The sequence below is a fragment of the Pseudopipra pipra genome, chromosome 1 (assembly GCF_036250125.1).
Source record: "Pseudopipra pipra isolate bDixPip1 chromosome 1, bDixPip1.hap1, whole genome shotgun sequence".
Taxonomy (NCBI): Eukaryota; Metazoa; Chordata; class Aves; order Passeriformes; family Pipridae; genus Pseudopipra; species Pseudopipra pipra.
The window spans coordinates 145,432,421-145,452,612 of record NC_087549.1 but is presented as its reverse complement, the minus strand read 5'-3'; the positions used below and the strand labels follow the sequence as shown (position 1 = coordinate 145,452,612).

The 20,192-nt window shown below is 38.8% G+C and overlaps 1 protein-coding gene across 5 annotated transcripts in view; it reads right to left on the bottom strand.

Moving 5' to 3' along the window:
• The window catches only part of DIP2C (disco interacting protein 2 homolog C), a 310,242-nt gene that overhangs the window by 31,653 nt on the left and 258,397 nt on the right, over positions 1-20,192 (bottom strand). For all 5 annotated transcript variants that reach the window (XM_064637840.1, XM_064637857.1, XM_064637830.1 and 2 more), the window contains 6 exons: positions 19,827-19,948; positions 17,033-17,144; positions 16,802-16,911; positions 14,114-14,244; positions 5,140-5,308; positions 4,027-4,197 (listed from right to left, as the gene is read on the bottom strand). In XM_064637840.1, the coding sequence (XP_064493910.1) occupies positions 4,027-4,197; positions 5,140-5,308; positions 14,114-14,244; positions 16,802-16,911; positions 17,033-17,144; positions 19,827-19,948 (815 nt within the window). The remainder of the gene's footprint in view (positions 1-4,026; positions 4,198-5,139; positions 5,309-14,113; positions 14,245-16,801; positions 16,912-17,032; positions 17,145-19,826; positions 19,949-20,192) is intronic.

Below are 20,192 nucleotides of genomic sequence, written 5' to 3'. Positions count from 1 at the left end.
TTTGCTCTAAATTTGAAAGGAAATAAATACAAATGACAATGCATTAGTCTGTCAGTGATCTCAATCTGGAAATTAAGATAATTTGTACCAAAGGGATTATCACAATGATTTCCTTTTTAGGGTAATCTTCAATAAAACATTAAATTCTGCTATGAAGTCTTTATACAGGTACACAGAGACACATACATGTACATACACACCCCCCTCCTCTTCTTTTTGGAGAGGGGAACAGTAAAAAGCAAAAGCTTTTTTTGAAAAACCAGTATACCTTTCCCTTGAAACACTTGAATCTTGAATTTGTCCACAAAATTGGAAATGAAGAAGGTATCAAATATAATATCCAAGTTGTGTTAGAGGCAGCCCTTAGAGAAGAACTCTGGATAGGTTTTTTGCTGGTAAGGGTCAACAGCTGAACACTGAGATATGTTTAATAATGTGATTAATAGATACATATTTTAGGAAGACTGCAGAATAGGTTGGATCACAGTTATCCCTGTGGAAGATGGTGCTCCAGGAACCGCATGCTGATCTCATGGATGACACAACTTGGAAATAAAAAAGCAAAGACAGATGCTGTTGACTCAAACATCTTGAGAAGTATTTTTATGCAGTGTGAAGAATCCAGAAATCATAACCCATTTCTGGAACATATTGAAGACAATGCTAATTTCAGGAACAGTGTTGATCAAGAATTAAAATTCATTCTGTTCCTCAGCTGAGAAAACAGAATAGCCCACAAACTATTCTGGAATACCACTAGCCATAACCTTCCAGACAGTTTGGAAAGAGCATCCAGCCTAATTCAGTATCCAGTCTTTGGCAGTGTCTACTGCCAGATACTTCAAAGGATGTAATCCTCTATCTTTATATTCTCCACCAAAATGACATGTTTTGTGGTGATGCTTGTAAGTAAAATCTTTAGTAATTTTTCAAATACCTTTAAAACTTGCCAAACAAGCCTTGTCTCAAATGCTTCAAAAACCATTCCACTTGGGAGGGTAATGCTACTAAATATAGGCTGTCCTGAAATGGCTTTTCTTCATTCCAGCCACACCACTCTTTAGAAAGTGTTTGGTTTTTAGTTTGTCCTGTGGACTGAGACGCCACATCTTAGTAGAACTCAATGATGCCTGGCACTAAGCCATATGATCAGCCAGGCTGTTTAACCATCTCACTCAAGGCTCTCATTCTGTGCTGTTCTTAAATTCATAATTAATTCATTAATAATCTTCCTTCAGAGATTTACCCACTTTAACAGTTTAATTCACTAACTCTTTCAAGAAATTCTGTAAAGAACCATCTAAGAAGCAAACTTCAGCTAAGGAGTCAACACAATCACAAGGCAGATATACACATTCAAGTCAAAATCCAGCCCAACTCCATTCTGAGTAGGACTTTCCGTTTCTCTGAGTGCAGTCAGCTTCCCTGCATGTTTGTAGTGGGCTGACCCAGCCAGCAGCTCAGTACCCACCCAGCTCCCAGTGGGACAGAGAGAGCACAGGAAGAGCAAAAGTCAGAAAACCCACAGGTAAAGATGAAGAATTTAATGAGTGAAGGAAAGAGAAAAACCCAAGTGATGCAAAAGCAATCACTCATCACCTCCCACAAGCAGAACAATGCCCAGCCAGTTTCTGAACAATGGCTACTTTAGATGACCAGCAGCCCTTTTTCTTTAATGCTGAGCATAACATCATGTGGCATGGCATATCCCAGGTCAGCCTGGGACAGCTTTCCTGGCTGTGTCCCCTCCCAACTTCTTTCTCCCTCAGCCTACTTGCTGGAGCCAGTGGGGTGTTGGTGCTGTGGGCAGAGGGAGAAACAGGGAAAGCCCTGATGCTGTCCAGCACTGTTCAGCAATAGCTCAGCCATTGGTGTGCTATCAACACTCCTTCAGTCACAAATCCAAAACACAGTTCCATATGGGCTTCTATGAAAAACATTAATTCCATCCCAGGCAGACTGAGCACAATGTTACTTCCAACGAGCCATACTTTGGCATTGAACCTAGCTTACTGCTGCTTATAGTCATTCCTTGACTTTATTATTTGTCCTGAATTAACGACCTGTAAGTGAAACAGCCACTGTGAACAGTCCAGAGACTGGTGCAAGCCTAAAATGGAGACTTCCACTAGTGGCAAGCGAACTTCTGCAGCTATTTTGTTCTTGTAATGTACGGTATCTTTCAAGTCTGGTCCCTCCATGGACCAGAAATTAGAGAAGCTGATTTGCTTTTCAGAAGTAGCTCCCCCCATCCTAATCTGTTTGCCATGAGGGTAGGTCATCACTTCCTTCCTTCCCCTCCTCTCTAAAACTTTATTCCTGGAGAATATTTATGGTAGCAATTACAGAATGACAAACTAAACAAGTCTACCTCTGGGCCACAGAATGACTTTTAACCCTGCTCAGCTTTGCCTTGTCATATGCTTGATAATAACAATTTAAGACACCTTGTGCTGTAGGGATACTCTGCTGGAGTCAGAGAGAAAGCAAGCAGTACTGGAGGTGTGGCATACCTCCTATATTCATATCCTGGTAACATTCTGAACTACACAGTCCCTTTTAGCCAAGGTCTGATGAAAGCCAAGATCCTTTAATGACATTGAAAAGGGCAAGAGGCTAAGGCAGGCACAGACATACTGGTCTGTGATGAAGCCATAACCTGTATTTGTCAGATTTTTTTAAGAAAATAAAAAAAAAATTACATTTACAATCAGAAAAAACAATAACAGATGTCCTATTTGCAGTGTCACTGAGAAGTTCTGTTCTGATTTCCACACCAAAGCAAGTATCCACGTTACATGCATGAGAAATCCTTAATGTAAACTAGGAGTAACTGCCAGATTTGAAATGTGCGATGCACCACACAGAGTAAAGCCAAGTTCTAGCAGGGAGATGGTGACTTTGAAGAGGTTAAAGACATGGTAGGTGACCAAATGGATATGGAACTTCTCAGCCAAAGCAGCTGCCAATGCATAAGATCATTCTTTTGGTACTTAAAAGGTTATTAAATCAGAAATCATATTACACCAGAGTAGGACACCTATGGCATTATTACAGGAATAATGTCTGGAACTCTGAAACCAAATTTGGAAAGACAGAAAGAGATCAAGAGTCAAAAAAATGAGACAGAGATCAGGAATGCATGTCTTGAGATTCTTTATCTATTTATTGAAGACTAAGATATGTATTAGATGCATGATAGAAATGAGATTCTTATTCTAGATTCAAAAATGCAATAAAATAAAAAATGGTTGAATTTAATACCAGATAAATTTAAACTAGAAATAAGGCAAAAATAATTAAAAATTGAACATCTTAAAAAAAAAAAAAAGGCAAGTTAACTTTCATCATCCAAAGTTCTGGAAGATAAATCGATATACTCTAGATCAGCCTAAAACTATTTGCTTGGTGTAGTTATTACTGGATGAAAAACTAGAGGCTATTAAGAAATTCAGATCAAATAGCTGCAGTGCTCCATCAGTCCTTAAAATCATGACTCAATAAAGATTCCTCAAGAATGCAAGTTAAATCCTTTATTACCCCTGGGAATTTTCTTCTGATTAGTGGATCAAAACAGAATGAAATAGATGTAGCAAAATAATTTCCTTTTTAAGCTATAAACTGTTTGCAGAAAATACCTATTTTGTTAAGTAAGTAATGGTTGGAAGTATTGTATAAAGAGAAGGAATCCATTTTACAACATAGTAAAGCAAACACTTGGAAACTGGAGTTTACATGACACAACTACATAATATTTTTGGAGTACAGAGGCATTCTGTCACTGTTAGGTGCTTTTCTGAATTACTGCATTCATGGGCAGAATAAATGCTATGAGTGCAACATGAGAGGGATGAATAGTTGACAAAGTAACAGAAATTTACTACCTGTATATGCAAGAGCATTAAGTACCACATGCATTTTCTTAATATGTCTGCAACCAAGCAGCCAAAGGAAATACAGTGAATGCTTCTTACTGAAAACCATTTTCTTAAAATAACTTTGATCTTAAGGAGTGAAAAATCTTACCTGCAAACATATTGCCAAGTTAACTCTACAGCCAAGTGATGTGCTGACAGCCCGTGGATGGAGACCAAGGTCTTTAAATAACTTTGAAAACGACTGAGTAAGAGCTATCCGAGGTCGTTCTTCAGCCACTACTACACATGTCCGCACACGTGAAAGGTCCAGTCCCCTTGCCTAAAAAGAAGTCAAAATGTAACAAAGGCCACAAATGGGCAGATTTAATGCAAAACAGTAGTACTTAAGTGTATTATGCAGGTATTATGATTCAAGAGGAACAGCAGAACAGAGGCTACGGTACCAGTACAATTTCCATCTTTCCCGGAGGCCAGATGGCCAGATGACAGTCTAATAGCTGTAGAGGAGCACACATACTTGCTTGTCATCTCAGCATTAGCACACAGGAAATTATGGGCATGCTAATTCTAAAGGGAGGGAATGCTATTCCCAAAATTAATTCAGACGACAGTGAATAACAGCAAAAAGGAAGCAATGTCTAGACTTGGAAAAACTGATTAGGAAATTATTAAGCAAGGATGGTAAAGGCTGGAGACATCATAAATATCAGTATCTCAAGATCTAATTTAATTCAGTAGCACACTGGAAATTTTAGATGATTTCAGAAATTTAACTGGCTACTTGGCTTTTAATTCTGGGGGGGGAAAGGAAGATATACCCTCCTCCCCATACAATGAGGACAATCTTGTTAAAACAACACAGTACTTTTAAACGTGATTATTTAACTACAGAGGTCAAAATCAAATTAGTATTTCATATAATCAGGGTATTCATAAAACACACTATACAACATAATACTCCTTGGGCCTCTTGGACATTTACACCTCTGTTTTCCAACACATGCCTATCAACTCAGGCTGCAACACAGATCAGAAAGCTTAGGTAAATAAAAGCCTTTCCTTGATGTTGAGTAGCCCTGTGATCTGAAAGAGACTGATTGATATTCATATATAGCCTTTGGCAAGGACTAACATGGGTTCTGTGGAAGCTGCTTGTGCCCTCTGATGATTTTCTCCTCGCAGCAGACATTTAGCAGAGCAGAGAGGCTCTCAAACACCACCCTGCAGGCGGCAGGTTGTGCAGCACAGCAGAATCACTCACCTTCAGCGACTCTGTTTGCGAACCGAGTCCCTTAGTACAAAGCTCCATGACCGAATAGGAACAAAAAGTGTCTCTCACTTTGTACTGACTCACGGCAAGAAGCCACAGAGCGGGATTGGTCTCCAGTTCTGAGGGAGGAATCAAAATAGACTGGTGTCCTGAATAAACGCTGTAAGACACAAGATTCATTAACACACACTAAACACCTGTGTCCACATATGGTTACAAGCCATGGGGCACTAGAATATAGTTTATCACAGCACTGGATGAACTGTGTAAAGCCTTACAGTGCTCCACAGCTCCAGAAGTTTAACATGAAATTTAACTCTGTTTTTTGCTATACCTTTAGAATCTATGATGAATCATGAGGAAGGCAGGCAGAATGTGCTCCTAAACTACTAATTAACTCAAGATTCCAGTGGACTTTGCAGTTAGAACTGTACCAAAGAGAGCAAAATAGCTCAGTTATTAATGGTGATAATAAGCAGCATTATAATACCAACAAAAATTATGTGTTGCTGACAAAAATTTTAGATTGAGACTTTATCATTTTAAGACACCTTGATTAAAAGAGTACTTGATTGCTTAATATGGAAGTAACCTGTCTCCTGCTAACACAAGCTAGAGGTTTGCAATAATTTTCAAGGGAGTGAATCTGCCCCCAATTTAACAATCCCTGTGGCTTTAGATTTCTTCTGTGAAAGTTTTATTAACTTTTGAAGCTCAAATACACTACATCTCTTGTTTACTGGATATCCAGCAAGCATAAATATTGAGAAAAGACACTTATCAGGGTCCCTGGAGGAAACAATTATGTCAGAGCTAATTTCTCTGGTACCTATGATTCTCCTCAAGGGAAAAAATATTCCCAATTTCATGTCTTTATTTCCCATGGGTCCTATGCTGTTCACTCATCTCACACGGGCAGATTTACCATCAATTTTACAGTCCCCTCACGTCTCAATTTTTGATCTGCAGATATTTCAAACTGGAATGGTGACAGCGAAAACCCCCAAATCATAGAAGTTCTGAGAAAGGACCATAAAAGCCCCCGAGATTTATGATGCACAAGAAAATTCCATTTGTGACTTGAAAACTTGAAATGCCAGCTTGGTACAGGAAAGCTGATGTTTTCAAATCCAAGCGCCTGAGGTAAGACATGAAATGCAACTTTATTTTCAGGAATATGAGCATCTCTGTAACACTGGACATCAGGAAGAAGACACACATTTTTGCAATTCTTGCAGACAGGATGCTCACACAGGTTCCCTCCTTGCTGAGTGAGTGCCCCCACTCCCCTTAAATCCAGTTGAGAGTTCTTTCAAAAGCTGTGCCATGTACAACAAGGTTTATGTGACCTGGATGTCTTTACTTGGTACAATAAAGGCATAAAAGGTGTCCAAGTCCAGCCATAATGGCAGTTAATAATCCAAATTGTTCAGGTCTCTGCTGGAGTACGAGCCAGAAGATGTCATGGAATATGTATGAACTACAGTTCAAACAATTTCATTTATCACAGGGCAGAAATTTTATCTTTGACTGTTTGTCCACATTTATGCCACTCCTGCTGATTCATGACCAGTGACTTGCCACGGAGTGATGTGTTCTGGGCTAGGGCTGACACAACGACTACGGCACAGGCCAGTCAAATAAACCATTATGCTTTTATGGAATCAGAATAAAGTATGACTGAACCTTGAACATGTGCTGCATAAACATGTGAAAAGAGATCTTGGCGACATTACCCACGCCTGAAAGGGGTATGCCCTGAGCTCAAGTGACAGATCAAAACAGTCAAGGAGTAGTAACAGTTCTTACTATAAATATTACTCTGTTCTTTCTTTCTTAGCCAATTCTATTAAGTTTTTCAGAGAAGTAAGACCAAAAGGTCTCACGTATTCACAAATTTAAGGTTAGAGCCCCACAAACAATCAAGGTGTGCGATCTCTCTGGTAAATACATAATTCTTACAAACAAGAAGCTGTAACCACACAAGTAAGAACCACACAAGCATCAAACCCTTCCCCCTGTCCTCAAACTCTTCTAATTGATGCAACCTGGTAAAAAAAAATCTGCACAATAATAAACAAGTTACCAAAATGGTCAAATGTGGGAGAATTATTACTCATAACCATACTAAGATCCCTTAAGTACCATTTATTCAGCTGGGCAGAACATACAAAAATCAAGACAAAATCAAAAGAACAAACTTGCTTCCTGTACTGAAAAGTGCCCCCACAATCTCCATAGCAATATGGAAGAGGAAAGCTGCATTGCTTCAGTAGGAAAACAGAAAATTGATTCCAAGTGTATTTTACCAGGAAATTGTCAAAAATAGTGGAATTTGGGAATAAAAATTTACACCAAAGACAAATATTTTCCTTCTCAGCATGAGGATTTGGATTCAAAATAACCCATCCTCTCTAGACTGAGGGAAACAAATACTCTTATGATAAGATATTGACTAAAAAAATTACTCCAATTACACTGAAACAAATTAAGATGTTGCTAGTACCTATTCTGAGTTTTCTAATGCCTCAAAAATACTGTGTAGTGCAGGATCAAACTGCAGAGCAGCAGGAAATATCTAGCAGGAATGAAAGAAACTTTCTGAGGCGCAGAACCTCAGACGTGTGCTGCTCTTGCCTGCAGTACACAAACCTACAGACTACTGATACCATGCCTGGAAACGATGCCCAACACAGGCTTTGCCTACAGAGCTGTGGTTTAGTAACCCATACATATCCTCTGATTTTCTAGAGCAGTTGGTGGAGGCAGAAGAAGAACTACAAAGACATATTTCTGGGGTGAATGTGCCAGTTCCACAGCTGAAGTGGTTTATGCAGCACCTGGTCACCATGATGTCAGCCATAACTTGGCTCACCTCCCTGAATCAATCTCAGAAACACTACGGAGAATTTGTGAATCACTCCAAGCAACAAAATGTTCCTGATGGCCACATATCCTTGAAAATTCACAGGTTCATATTCCCACATTAACCCCTGAGAAGCTGTATATCACCAATGTTTTGATGGAGAGAAGCTGAGGAAAAAAATACTTCTTTGTACAACTGGTTGAAACACTTCTACCATTCTGGTGGTTTCAAATCACTCTGAGATTTTAGAGAGTGTTTGCTTAGTATGAATGCCAAACACTGAGCAGAGGACCATGTCCTTGAACAAACTGCAGTTGTGGAAGTCTGCTTTGAAGATGCTGAATAAAGCTAGATATGGTTCCAAACCTACAGAAGTTCTGTCAATGCTGTCTCCATGTAATTCTAGGTATGGTAGAGAAGTTTGGTAGGTTCATCTGGGCATGGTACTCTAGATTTGCTAGAGTTAATCCTGAAACTGAGGCCCTGAACAAGATAAGACAGTTCCATCTCACCTTTAAACACAATAGTTAAGATGGTTAAACTGTCAGCTTTGCTATTCTCATATGGGAACCAACAAAATAATGGTGAACACTGTAGCATCAAAGGGATCAGTGGGATATTAGGAAAACTTTGGGTTTTAAATATAAACTGTAGAACCTAAATTCCCCTTTCTGAGATTGCAACAATATTTGATACTTTGGACTGGGTGCAAGACTTCTTATGTAAATACTGGGAAGGAACTGTAGTGAGATTGCTTCTTCCACTGCTGTAGAAATCACCTCCTGATTCAAGTCTTACAACAGAAGCAGACACAGTGCAGAACTGCAGAGATTACCTGACAGACCTGAACACCTGTTTATCAGTCCTCACCATTTTTAGAAAATTCAAAAGGAGTAAGAGAAAAAGAAGACAAAAAAGGAGAGGGACTACAGAGCATCCCTGCATCATCTTGTCACAATGACTTTTGGGATGCAGATGCAGAGTGAAATGCAGGGGTGACTGAGGTGGAAGATCACTTTTAGAAAAGCTGTCTTCTTTTAGGTGCCTGCATAGCAGTCTGGGGTAAAGAAAGTATTCATGTGATTCACAGGGTTGACAAAGCCTTGGATTTCGGCAGTAAGAGCCTTGTCTGCCTGCACTAATCAAGGGCTGCCCAAGGACAGGAATACTCCAGGTAAATGCACCAGGATGTATTTTGGTACCATCTGATCACAACACTGGTTGCACTGCTTGGCAAGCTGTTTTGGCAGCATATGGAGATGCCTGGAAGGACATCTTGGCACTTAACTGTTCCACTGAATCAGAGACTTACCCCATATTGTGCTGAGGCAGATTAACAGTAAAGTGTGAGGTTTTATAATAGTTCCAGAAATTTCAACAGGTCAGTAAATGCTGACAAATGGCAACTGCACAAATTTGCAATTGCATTCTGGCAGGCTACTGACCCATCACTGCCCTTTTCAGGTGACATGAGCTGCTTTCCTACTTAACTGGAGGAGCAAGGTAAGCACAGCTGAATCTCATAAGTATATGCATTTAGTTTCTGCATTTCTACAGATGATACTTGGCATTTGGTGATGAGGGACAGGTATGGGAACTGGGCATTTGGTAGAGTCCAAAATAATTGAGTTGCCATGCCCATAATTCAAAGCCTGTGAAGAGTCTGCATTGCTGAGTTAACCTACATGGGAGTGAGCAAAAGTCTTCACAATCACCTGGACCAGATCTTGTAGGAAGGACAGCCATCAGGGACAGTGTTTGGGCATATATCTCACTTAGGCTTCATAGGACTTGGGACAAAATTCAGCCTTCAGTTCTGGAGACCCACTATGTGCACAGAAGAGGGAATTTTGGAGAATGAGTAACGGACCTTACACCACCTGCAGAGTCCAAAGATGCCCAGTTGGCACACAGTGCACTAAGAGCATGACTGTACATGGTAAGCAGATAAATTATCAGTACTGGAGAGACAAGGGAGGCAGAGACAGATCACAAGTGTAACTACTGTACAGCAAAAGGCCACTGCTCAGCCTTGAGCACCACTTGGGTGGTGTCTTATCACCATCTCTCCTGCCTCAGTTACTCCCCCATGAATGGGCACATCTACAGAGCTGACAGTCTCTCAACCCATCTCAGAACTCATGTATCAAGGTGATTCAGGGCTTTCAGCTGCTCTTGAACCTTCCAGACTTGAGGCAGGTTTAACAGTCCTATTGTAATGTGGAAGAAATGCTAATTGCCTCTCCACAAATTACCATACACTGGCAAAAGAAGCCCCAGGAAACTGGCACACAGTAGTTTGTGGGCAGATGCACCTGCACATTCCTCCTGTGCTTGGTATGCACTTTGCAAAACACGAGAGATGCTTATGTTCATATCCTTCACTTCCCATGTCAGAATTATCCTGTTCTGATGTGGCATTTAGGCTTCTTTATGCAGTGTTGCCTTTAATTTGCTATAAAAGGGCTCATAAATTGGGGACTCATGCCTGCCAGGTACCTTCAAGTTAGCTTAAAAAACGTAACAATAAATAGTGAGTCCTAGCACACTAAAGTTTCCTAAAATGCAGTTCTCATGTTAGTGTTGCAATTCTTTGCTTATTTCTTGCACAGTTCCACTTGTTTGGCTACTAAGAAACCTTGCAGTCTCTTGCTGCAGAAGCTACCTAGCAGCAGCACTGGGGATTTTGGCTTCATGCTATGGAACAGAGACAGCAGGATAGGAGAAAGCCACTTCACTGCACCTTACCTCAAAACCCTTCCCTGGATCATTTAATGGCATTCATGCTATTTATTACATGGCTGTTATGGACCAGAAAATTCAGTTCATCTGGTCCAGTCTGAGTCTCACTGACTTTATAAAATTTATTTTAAATTATTAATGTACTTAATTTTAATTTGAATAAGGACAATTCTATCTTCCAGTATTAAAAGTAGAACTGCAATATGAGTTTGCTTAGCTGGTCTAAAGTAGAGAGAAAATTCTTATTCTATTTCATTACTCAGCAACTATCAATTAAGTGAATTCTCACTAATGAACTGTAGAATGTTCTATTCTGCCCCACAGTGAGGAGCATTAAGATAGGGACATCTTAATTTCAAGAAGCATTTCTGAACAATAGGGTTCAGAATCCACTCTTTATCATTGGAGAACACTTTTAATTTTTTTTTCCTTTTAAAGAATGTAATACAGTTTAAAATGTAATGCAATGCAAGTCAGAATAGTAGAATCACCCTCTCAGAATGGATCAACAAGATTATTAAAGAGAAAAACGCAAACATAATGTATTCTTTTATTGAGACGAGTAAGAACCTGTTAAAATTAGGAAGTTAGGAGTCTGTGAACTCACATGGGGCTGATGGCTGCCGCCACACGTAGGACGTGCTGTTCAATGACAAAGGTTCCAAGGAAACCCTGCTGGAGCATGCAGCCAGTTTAGAGGGAACAATTCTTTTTAATGTATTGCTCTGCTTTGCAAGGTTTCTTTATTATTTTATAACCTTTAGGCCATAAAATAATAAATTCTTAAAATGTAAAAACTTTGCAAAACTATGCAATATATTCCGAACTTACCAAAGGGCTGGCTCCATGCTCCAGCAGCTTTCCTAAGTAGCTTTGACCTCACAGAATGGGGCATTCTGGGGCACCACAGTGGAGCAGGCCAGCACAACGTATAAGCACCTACAACGGGGATAAAAGATTAGGTTTTCTTTCATTCTTTAGTCAATGCCTCCTTTGGTCTAGTTAACAAAGGGATTAAAACGTACTTGGCATTTTAACCACACCCAGCATAGGAGGTTGATCTCTCTTCCTGATGGGCTCCTAAAATGAAGAGTCCCTATTTAACTCTCAAAACCCCCTAACTGATCAAAAATTGAAGATCTAACTTCATTTCCGTATGCCATTAAAAATGCTAATTTAGTCAATGGGAGTGGAGACACACAATCATAATTTTATATCAGAATTCTCTGAGATAGAAATCTGGGCTGAAATGTTAAGCAGGATTTGGTTACGCTGAACCTCAAAGGGTAAAATGCAAAGTTGCAAAATTTCAAGTCATGAAGAGCAGGAGTCCAATAAACTCCAGGATGTATTTTTTGCTATCACATCAAGAAATACTCATTTTTAAAACAGTAATGAAATGGGAATTAAGTTTGTAAGTGGAATTAATGAAGCTGTATCTGATGCCAGCTTTCCCCAAATGACAATCGCAATTCTAGCAGCCCGCAGTTTTTCTGGTTTAATAGGAACGGGAGATCAGTGGCAAAGAAGGGATTGATGTGATGGTTCATGAGACTAGAGTGTCGCTGGCCTCATCTCAGTTCCTTCAACTCCCTTGTTTCCTTTCTCTTCTTTGAAAATAGTATAAAATTTTCTATTCCTTCTATAAGCTACAAAGGGCACAGATGCTGATTGCTTTCCCCCAGAGGTTTGCTGCTTTAATTCACTTGCCAGTCATAAACAATCTTCTCCTCCTAAAGGGCTGAATACTATCAGTATTGGGAAGGACCTCAGGGCAGTAAATGCTTATTTGTTGAAAAAATAGTTTTGGAAGAAACAAAAATTTTTGTACTCGGGAGAGTCATGGACACCACAAATTACCTGAGTTTTGGACAGGTCAACATTATCTGTGTTTTATGGCTCTGTCATGATGTTGTATATGCTCTATGTTTCAACATTATCCTATACAAGCATACATTCCTTAGTTGAACTCTCCTACGGGTCAGTCCTTCTCTGGTCTCACTGAATGCACTGAGGCAAATTTGGCTCAGCCCCCAGCAGAGCAAAGGCCTAACAGTGATGACATCAGGACATGCTGGAACACACAAGTCTATATAAGAAATACTCAGTGGACTTTAAAAAAAATCATCATTTAAAAAATTTAACTTAAAACAGGGTGATTTGATTAAAATCTCAACATTTCTGATTTTTTTTTTTCCTGCAGCCTAGATATTTTTACCTTTCTTTTGGGGAAATAAGAAGCTGAAAAAAAAAGTTTTTCAAAACAAAGGCAACTCTAATCCCTATGTAAAATCCAAAATAGTATTAGGGCAAGTATAGCTTAAATCAAAAGAAACTGATCAAGAATTAATAAGATAATACTGTTAATCTTTAGCCTATTTCATATCTAATAATAAATATTTTAAAAAGGACAATAAAACAGGCCAACAGCCTATTTTAAAATAAACAATAATTGTTGAAAAGAAATCGTTGCAGTTGTTGTCAAATAATACTTCCTTCAGTTATTCAGTAAATTGGTACAAAGTTTATCCAGTATATTTTTATTGCCCTAGATTATCTTCATTTTAGTAACTAAAAATAGCAATACTGCTAAAATCAAAGAACTTTCTATGGAGGGAGTAGAGATGTTGGACTACTATGACTCTAAGATGCCTTCATAAAAACAGGTTCCATTAACACTCCCATAGTTCTTTCGCTTTGCATCAACCCAGCTAACCTTAAAAATAAATAAATTGATGGACCTGCTTTCAGTGCTGAACTGTAACTTCCCTGGAGTACAGAGATTGACAGAATTGTTTCTGTCAGAAATTTCTAAAGTTATTAGCAAAAAAAAGCTGATTCGCATTTCACTATAAATGTTTGGTTTTTTCCTGATAACTTTGCTACTTCCACACAAGTACCTGCAAGAAAACACACTTCCACACCTCTACAAAAATCACATCCCTAAGTCCTACAAATGAGGAAGTCCCCCGATATCTACTCTTGCTTTCAGATTAGAGAATGAAAAAGAAGACACCAGAAAACCGCTTCCTTAAGGTAATTTTGGTAAAGCTCTGCTTTCATCAAATAAAACAATCCAGGCTCTGCAGAGACAGCAGTAAAACAGCAGGAGGTCAATGAGCAGCCTCCTTGATGCTCTGTACTTCTAAGTCTAAATACCTACGGCCATGCCCCTCTCAAACAAACCATATCTTCCATACAGCACTCTCCACACAGCTTCCAGCAACTCCAATTGCCTACGGCAGTCCCAGAGGTGTTGCCTGTTCTTCCCGTTCTTTTATCACTCACATCATCCAGTTTGCTGTGTTACAGTACAATGGAGACGGTGTTTCAAAACAGGCAGAGGAGAAGCCTCACCTGCAGAGGCACCAGAGGACAAACCCAAGTCCACAGTAGGGGTCCAAGCAGATCGCGACTTCTCGGGAGGGATAAAGCTCACACTGCAGCTTAATAGAACGACAAAAGGCACTAGTGGCTGCATGAGACATCTGAAAGACAACAGCAAAGTAATTAAAATGATCAACTACGTTGTTCGGAAGACTGCACCAAGTGCTTAAATCAGTTACAGGATAAAAACCCCCAAATAAATATTGACTTTATGCTCAGTGTAAGCACACATGGAATTTATATCTAAGGAAACATAATTTTCCTTCAAGAAGGCATCCAAATAATGGTGAAAGGGGAGAGAAGACAGAATGAATGATAAGTTTGAAGTGATTTAGGAAGAAAGCTGTGAGTGGTTTAAAGATGTGCTCCAAGCTATATGCAAAGCTAATGATAGCACACTAAACTTTCTGGAACAACAAAGGAATTAATGACTGCACGGCCTGAATGAAGCATTTTGTTGATCAACAGTAACATATTTCTAAGTACGTATTTCTTAATAAAATACCAATGCACTTTTAAATGGACAGGGATTTTGCCTGCAAAACAGTACAAAGGACCTAATCATTCAGTGATAAAGATTCCTAATAAACTTAGTAAAGTTTCTGTAATAAGTCTTCATGTTGTTTAATATGTCTTCAGCTCCTAGTTGAGAAACAGGCTCTCAAAATCCTGGTGAGAAAGCTCTCGGAGATAAAAGCAGATAGTAGAAAAACGGAAATAAAAAACCTGATCAAAAGGAAATTATCCTGATTTTTCTTTTAATGTTAGGATGCTTTCCACATACACCCATCCTGACTTAGAAGTCCTAATGACAATGGAAACAGAAAAATATCTTCGTCCTATCTATTAGCAAACAATAAAGATACCCTCGTTAGAAATACAGTCTGGGTAGGATTTAACTTACCTAACCTTTGATCTCTGCCACATACGGAGCTGGTTGACTGCTGGAGTCAATGGAGGGGAACAGACACTTGGAAGGTAAACTTTATTTGATCTTAAGGTAAACAGGGGAATAAAGATTCAGAAGTGACTTTTTCTCCATTGCCAATGATGTATTCCAAGTGATTCGAAAGGACCAGCTCAGAATAGATGTCTGCACACTGATTGTCTGCAGTTTGCAGAGATTAATCTACTCTACCTGATTCGAGACCATTTTTTCACACAGGATTAAAATGAACTGTATTGATACAGAACTGGTGCTACTCTGTGAATTTTTAAGGCATACTGCTCCCAAGCTATTGAAAAAGTTGAGAGCAAACATGGAACCTACTATATTCAAGGTGATTAAAAAACATTTATCCATTTTCAGAAGCCACAAGAGTTATTTAACCATTTTTTAAATTTAGCACAACTGCATTATAAATATAAGCCTTGTGGCCTCTTTTGATCTTTTTATAATTAATTAATCATTAGTGATGATGTAGTAGATGGTAACTGTTTACATAAACCTGCTGAGTCAGTGATCTGGAGGCTTTGTGACCCAAATATTAGAAGCTAATCAAGAATTCCTTGATGGATTTATCTGTATTTCCCTCTAGCCACATTAAGAAAGGTTCATCGACTTGCCCTGCCTTTGACTATCTTTGAAGTTTTCCAAATATTCACTTTGCATAGTTAGTAGCCACTTCTGCAAGTCTGATAAGGTGGAATTCAGACCTAATTTAATATGGATGATTGCATTTGAAACAATCATTTGAAGTTCCCTTTAGAAGAAATGGAAGACTTACGTGACATTCAAAAATAGATGTTTCAGGCAAGTGAGATAAATTACACCCTAAAAGTCCCTGTTTCTCTCTGTTGGTTATTGAGAAGCCCAGTAGCTACTCCACATCTGTAGGCATCATAGCTATTCAAAGTTAGATAAAATGTTTTTAAAGTATGCTGACAGCTTCTGAAAATTGATGGATCATACCAAAGAGTATAGGAATTCAATACATGCTATAAGTGTGATACATCAGCAGAGATTGCTAAAGTAATCATACTTTTTAGATATGGTAAGAATAACAGAGTAATTTTACCTCTGCCTGTGTCTTGGCAAAACCAATAGTGGGATAATACATAAGTTAGCAGACAGGCAAAACAGATTTGATGAATTGTGGCTAAAGGATTGGAGAAAATGGTAGAATAGATATAAAGAGCTCAAGATGCATTAATTTATCAAACGAATCTATCAATAGTTTTTTGCTGCTTACTCTAGTATTGTACCAGGTGAATATCAGAGAAATCTTCAGGTCCCTTAATTGCATGAAGAAGAGAACATTGAAGACCAATGGTCAGTAGCTGAGTTGCAATAAGAAGGGGAAAATGAATGGACACTGGAACAAGCAGACAAAAGATGCCTGAGTCTCATTTCATTCATAAAACAGAAATAACAGATGCATAAGTTGAAAAGTGTTTCACAAGCCCACAAGCTAGTGGGCTATCCACAGGAATGTTTAGTCTGAGGAGGAGGAGAGGGGCTAAACCCACCACATAGAGTCCCGTAGCAAGTACAGAAGAACTAATTTAATGTTAATGGAATCGAATAATAACTGCAGGGGAGGAAGCATATCAATTTCTAGTACCAAAAATCATGAGCAGTTACAAATCAGGAGCAATGTACCACCTGCCAGTCAGGCATCACAGCAAAGAATGGCAGCTTTCTCAAGAAGTGCCTACCTTTACCCCTGCTAGCATGCCAGTTGTGGAGACACTGAAGTCAAGGTAAGCAAGCGTTTCAGGGTTAGAAGGTTTGTAGATCTGTGCAGGCCGCTTCTTTGGCAAATCGTCTAGTGAAAATAGAGAAAGAAAACAGGTGTATCTTATTCCCACACATGTATCAGACAGACCTCTGAGCCCCTGACAAACACAGTATTGAAGACAGAGAAGTCCCCCAGCCTCAGCACTCACCTGTGTCTAGTACCGGAGGCCATGTTCTGATATCCACTGCTGCTGCCGCCTCTCGTGACCGTAATAATTTACATATTAATTGTGTGGTCATTAAGCAGGCAGAGCGGCTCACCTAGAAATTTGAGAAATAAATAATAATGCAACAGGATATACTAATTAATTCTCCCATGAAAATGAGCAAGGCAGTGACTCATTTTCTGCCTGAACAGGACACGGGTATTTCAGTCTAATGTTTTCTGACCAGGAGGTGGAAAGATGCACAAAAAGTACAGCTCACAAAGCTGACAAAGTCATGTGAGTTGTACAAATTACATGAAAATTGCACTGTAATGAAACTAAAGGCACCTTAATAGTGCAAATGTGACTTTTCCAACACTTTGTATCAGTTATCACCCCAAAATGCTGGTAGAGAAAACTTTGTCCAAATATTTCCTATGTGATGATAATATATCTTGGTTTATAAACAATATTTTCACATAAACCAAAACCTAGCTTGACATTTTATATGAATAATTTTGGTATCTTAAATCAATTTTATGTTAGCCACAATTCTTTCCGGTTCTTGTAGTAGTGATAAACCACTGGGAACTCTTCTAGTACTGGCAAAAGTAGCTCTAGATCACAAATTGTGCAAGTGGTACTAAGAGATGAAATGGTGAGCTTACTGCAAATACCATCTGCACTGAATTTTAGATGACACATGCTGAAGGTATTCTCCTTTTAGATTTGCTATTTTCAAAAATTCATAAATAGCAACTACAAGAATATTTCTTACTGAATATAAAAATTAATATATTTAAGAAAATATTCAGTCAAACATAAATATGACACTGTTAATCACTGAAGACAGTACAGAGGAAAAACTGAAAAGGCAACATCATTCTTCTTTTCCCAGAATTTTGGGAATCTGTGCAAATGTTGCTAAGAGTACTATTTTTCTTTAAGGAGTTTGAAACATTTAATTGCATACTAAATTTCAAATGCTTAACCTAAGAAAATCAATAATCATATGTACACTAATTTGCCACTGAGCAGAAGAGATCAGCTTCTGTTGACAATAATCCCATGGAAGTCAACCTTCCAGGTTGAGGAAACCTTTCATCAGAGGAAATTTGGAGCATGGAAGTACTGAATCAAACTCTGCTTTACTTCCTCCAACCCCATGAGTTCCCTGTATAGACAGTCTAAATATTTCAAGCTAAAAGTGAACACAAGTGAAGCCACTACAGCACCCCTCAATCCAATCATTGTCACTGTCACGGTAAGGGAAATTAACTCTTACATTGATAATCTACGAAAATCTTGATTTGGGACAGTGAAGGCATAAAACAAAAGGAATTTCAAGAGCTAGTGGCTCTCTCAGGAATTATATTATCCAAAAGATCAGACGGTTCATTAAAATACAAAATATCCAGGCCTGGAGAATAGCAAGTCAGAGATAAAGACGTAGGGAGAGTGGGAAGGAGAAAGAAGACAGCTACAGTTTAGCAACTGCTCAAAGTTGGGCTCAGTTCACTTATTTTTTACCAGTTCATCACAAAACCCACAATTGTGTAGACCAACTTTTGCTCAGAAGCCATTTTTACTGACTTCAAAAGGTGCTGTGTAGACGTATAACATGGTAGAGCAGGCACTGATCCCATCACACCAGGAAATTTGCATGATCGTACTGGCAATGAAAGAACAGCCTCAATATTTTAATTTCTATAAGGCCATCAATCTCCAAATTGAAAGAAAATCTTGTGTAGAACAGAGCTGAGAGGTTTATAAGTCAAACTGGCATTAATATGGCTAATAAATTTCATCATTTTATTTAAAGTTAGTCTATTGAAGGGACAATGATTACAAGTCAGCTTAGATCTGTCAGTTTTTCATCATGAAACCAAATAGATTTAGTTTAGCTATTAAACATCAAAGGAAAAGCAAATTAACACACTTCACTTCTGTATGTTAACAACCGATGTTTAAAAATACTGAGTGCCAAAATATTAAATAATGAGAATCCTGAAAACAATAGGACAATTTCTCATACCTCTACTGGTAATTTGTGGCATCCGATGCCACAAGCAGAGCCAGAAATTATAACTATCTCCAGTACTTGTTAATTGAAAACAACAAAATTAATTAGAAATGGTAAAACCACATTTGTTTTAACTTGTTTTTTCAGAGACTTAGAACTCCATTCAATAGATTAGAAACTGCCAGACTTAAGTGGCTATCTCTTTGTAATAATTTTATTTCCCTCAGTAACAAGCACCTTGCAGTTATTTACGTGCAACAAAGACTAAATATTGTTAGATAAAGTCAAAATACCAAATGAAAGCACCAAAGGAAAAAGTCTGAGTAGCACTTCCCTGGATGAAACAAAATACTTACCAGCATCTTAACAACAGAACTTTGAAATTGTTTTAAATGCAAAACAGTTAGCTGTACAGAGCTGAGCACCAACTGCCATCGGGTGAGGCTAAACTTCCAACTGAGATTTTTCTCAACAGTCAGTGTAGCGCTGCCAGTGAGGAGACCTACCATTCTTGGCACATAGCTAAATACAAAAAGGCACTTCAAATACATTTCTTGAAAGGAGTAGCACAACTGAGGGAAAATGTGACAGCTCAAGTCAGCAGGTTGCGTGCTGTCAAGCAGCGTTGGTTCGGCAACATGCTGAAGTCCAGGATCTTTGGAACAAATACTAATCTTCAACCCACACCAACACTCACTGAAGTTACTTTTCCTAAAGACTATGCAAATCCATCACCCATTTCATCTACTTGTGCAATGCGAGGTGTCTGCTCACCTCCACAATCATCTTCACCGTAGGTAACGTGGTTGCTATGTTCTGGGGGTGTGGAGGTCGGACTGTTATTGGCACACAGCCTGCATACAGGCATCCGTAAAACGCCGCAATCAGGTCTATCCCTGCACGAAGAACAAACAAAAGCCCTCCCCTGAAAATCAAATCGTTTAATCACAGGCACTTATGTCAGCATAAATATTACTTGGAACCAAACTCAGAAGGTTAAAGAAGTGACTGAGCCTTTTAACAGATTTCTTTTTCAGCCCCTTGTCAGTATCTGTTCGGCTTCATCGATTCCTTTCAATCGCACCGTTTGGAGCATGAAAAACCAAAGGCAAAACACAAAACTGAAGCCAAATGTCAACA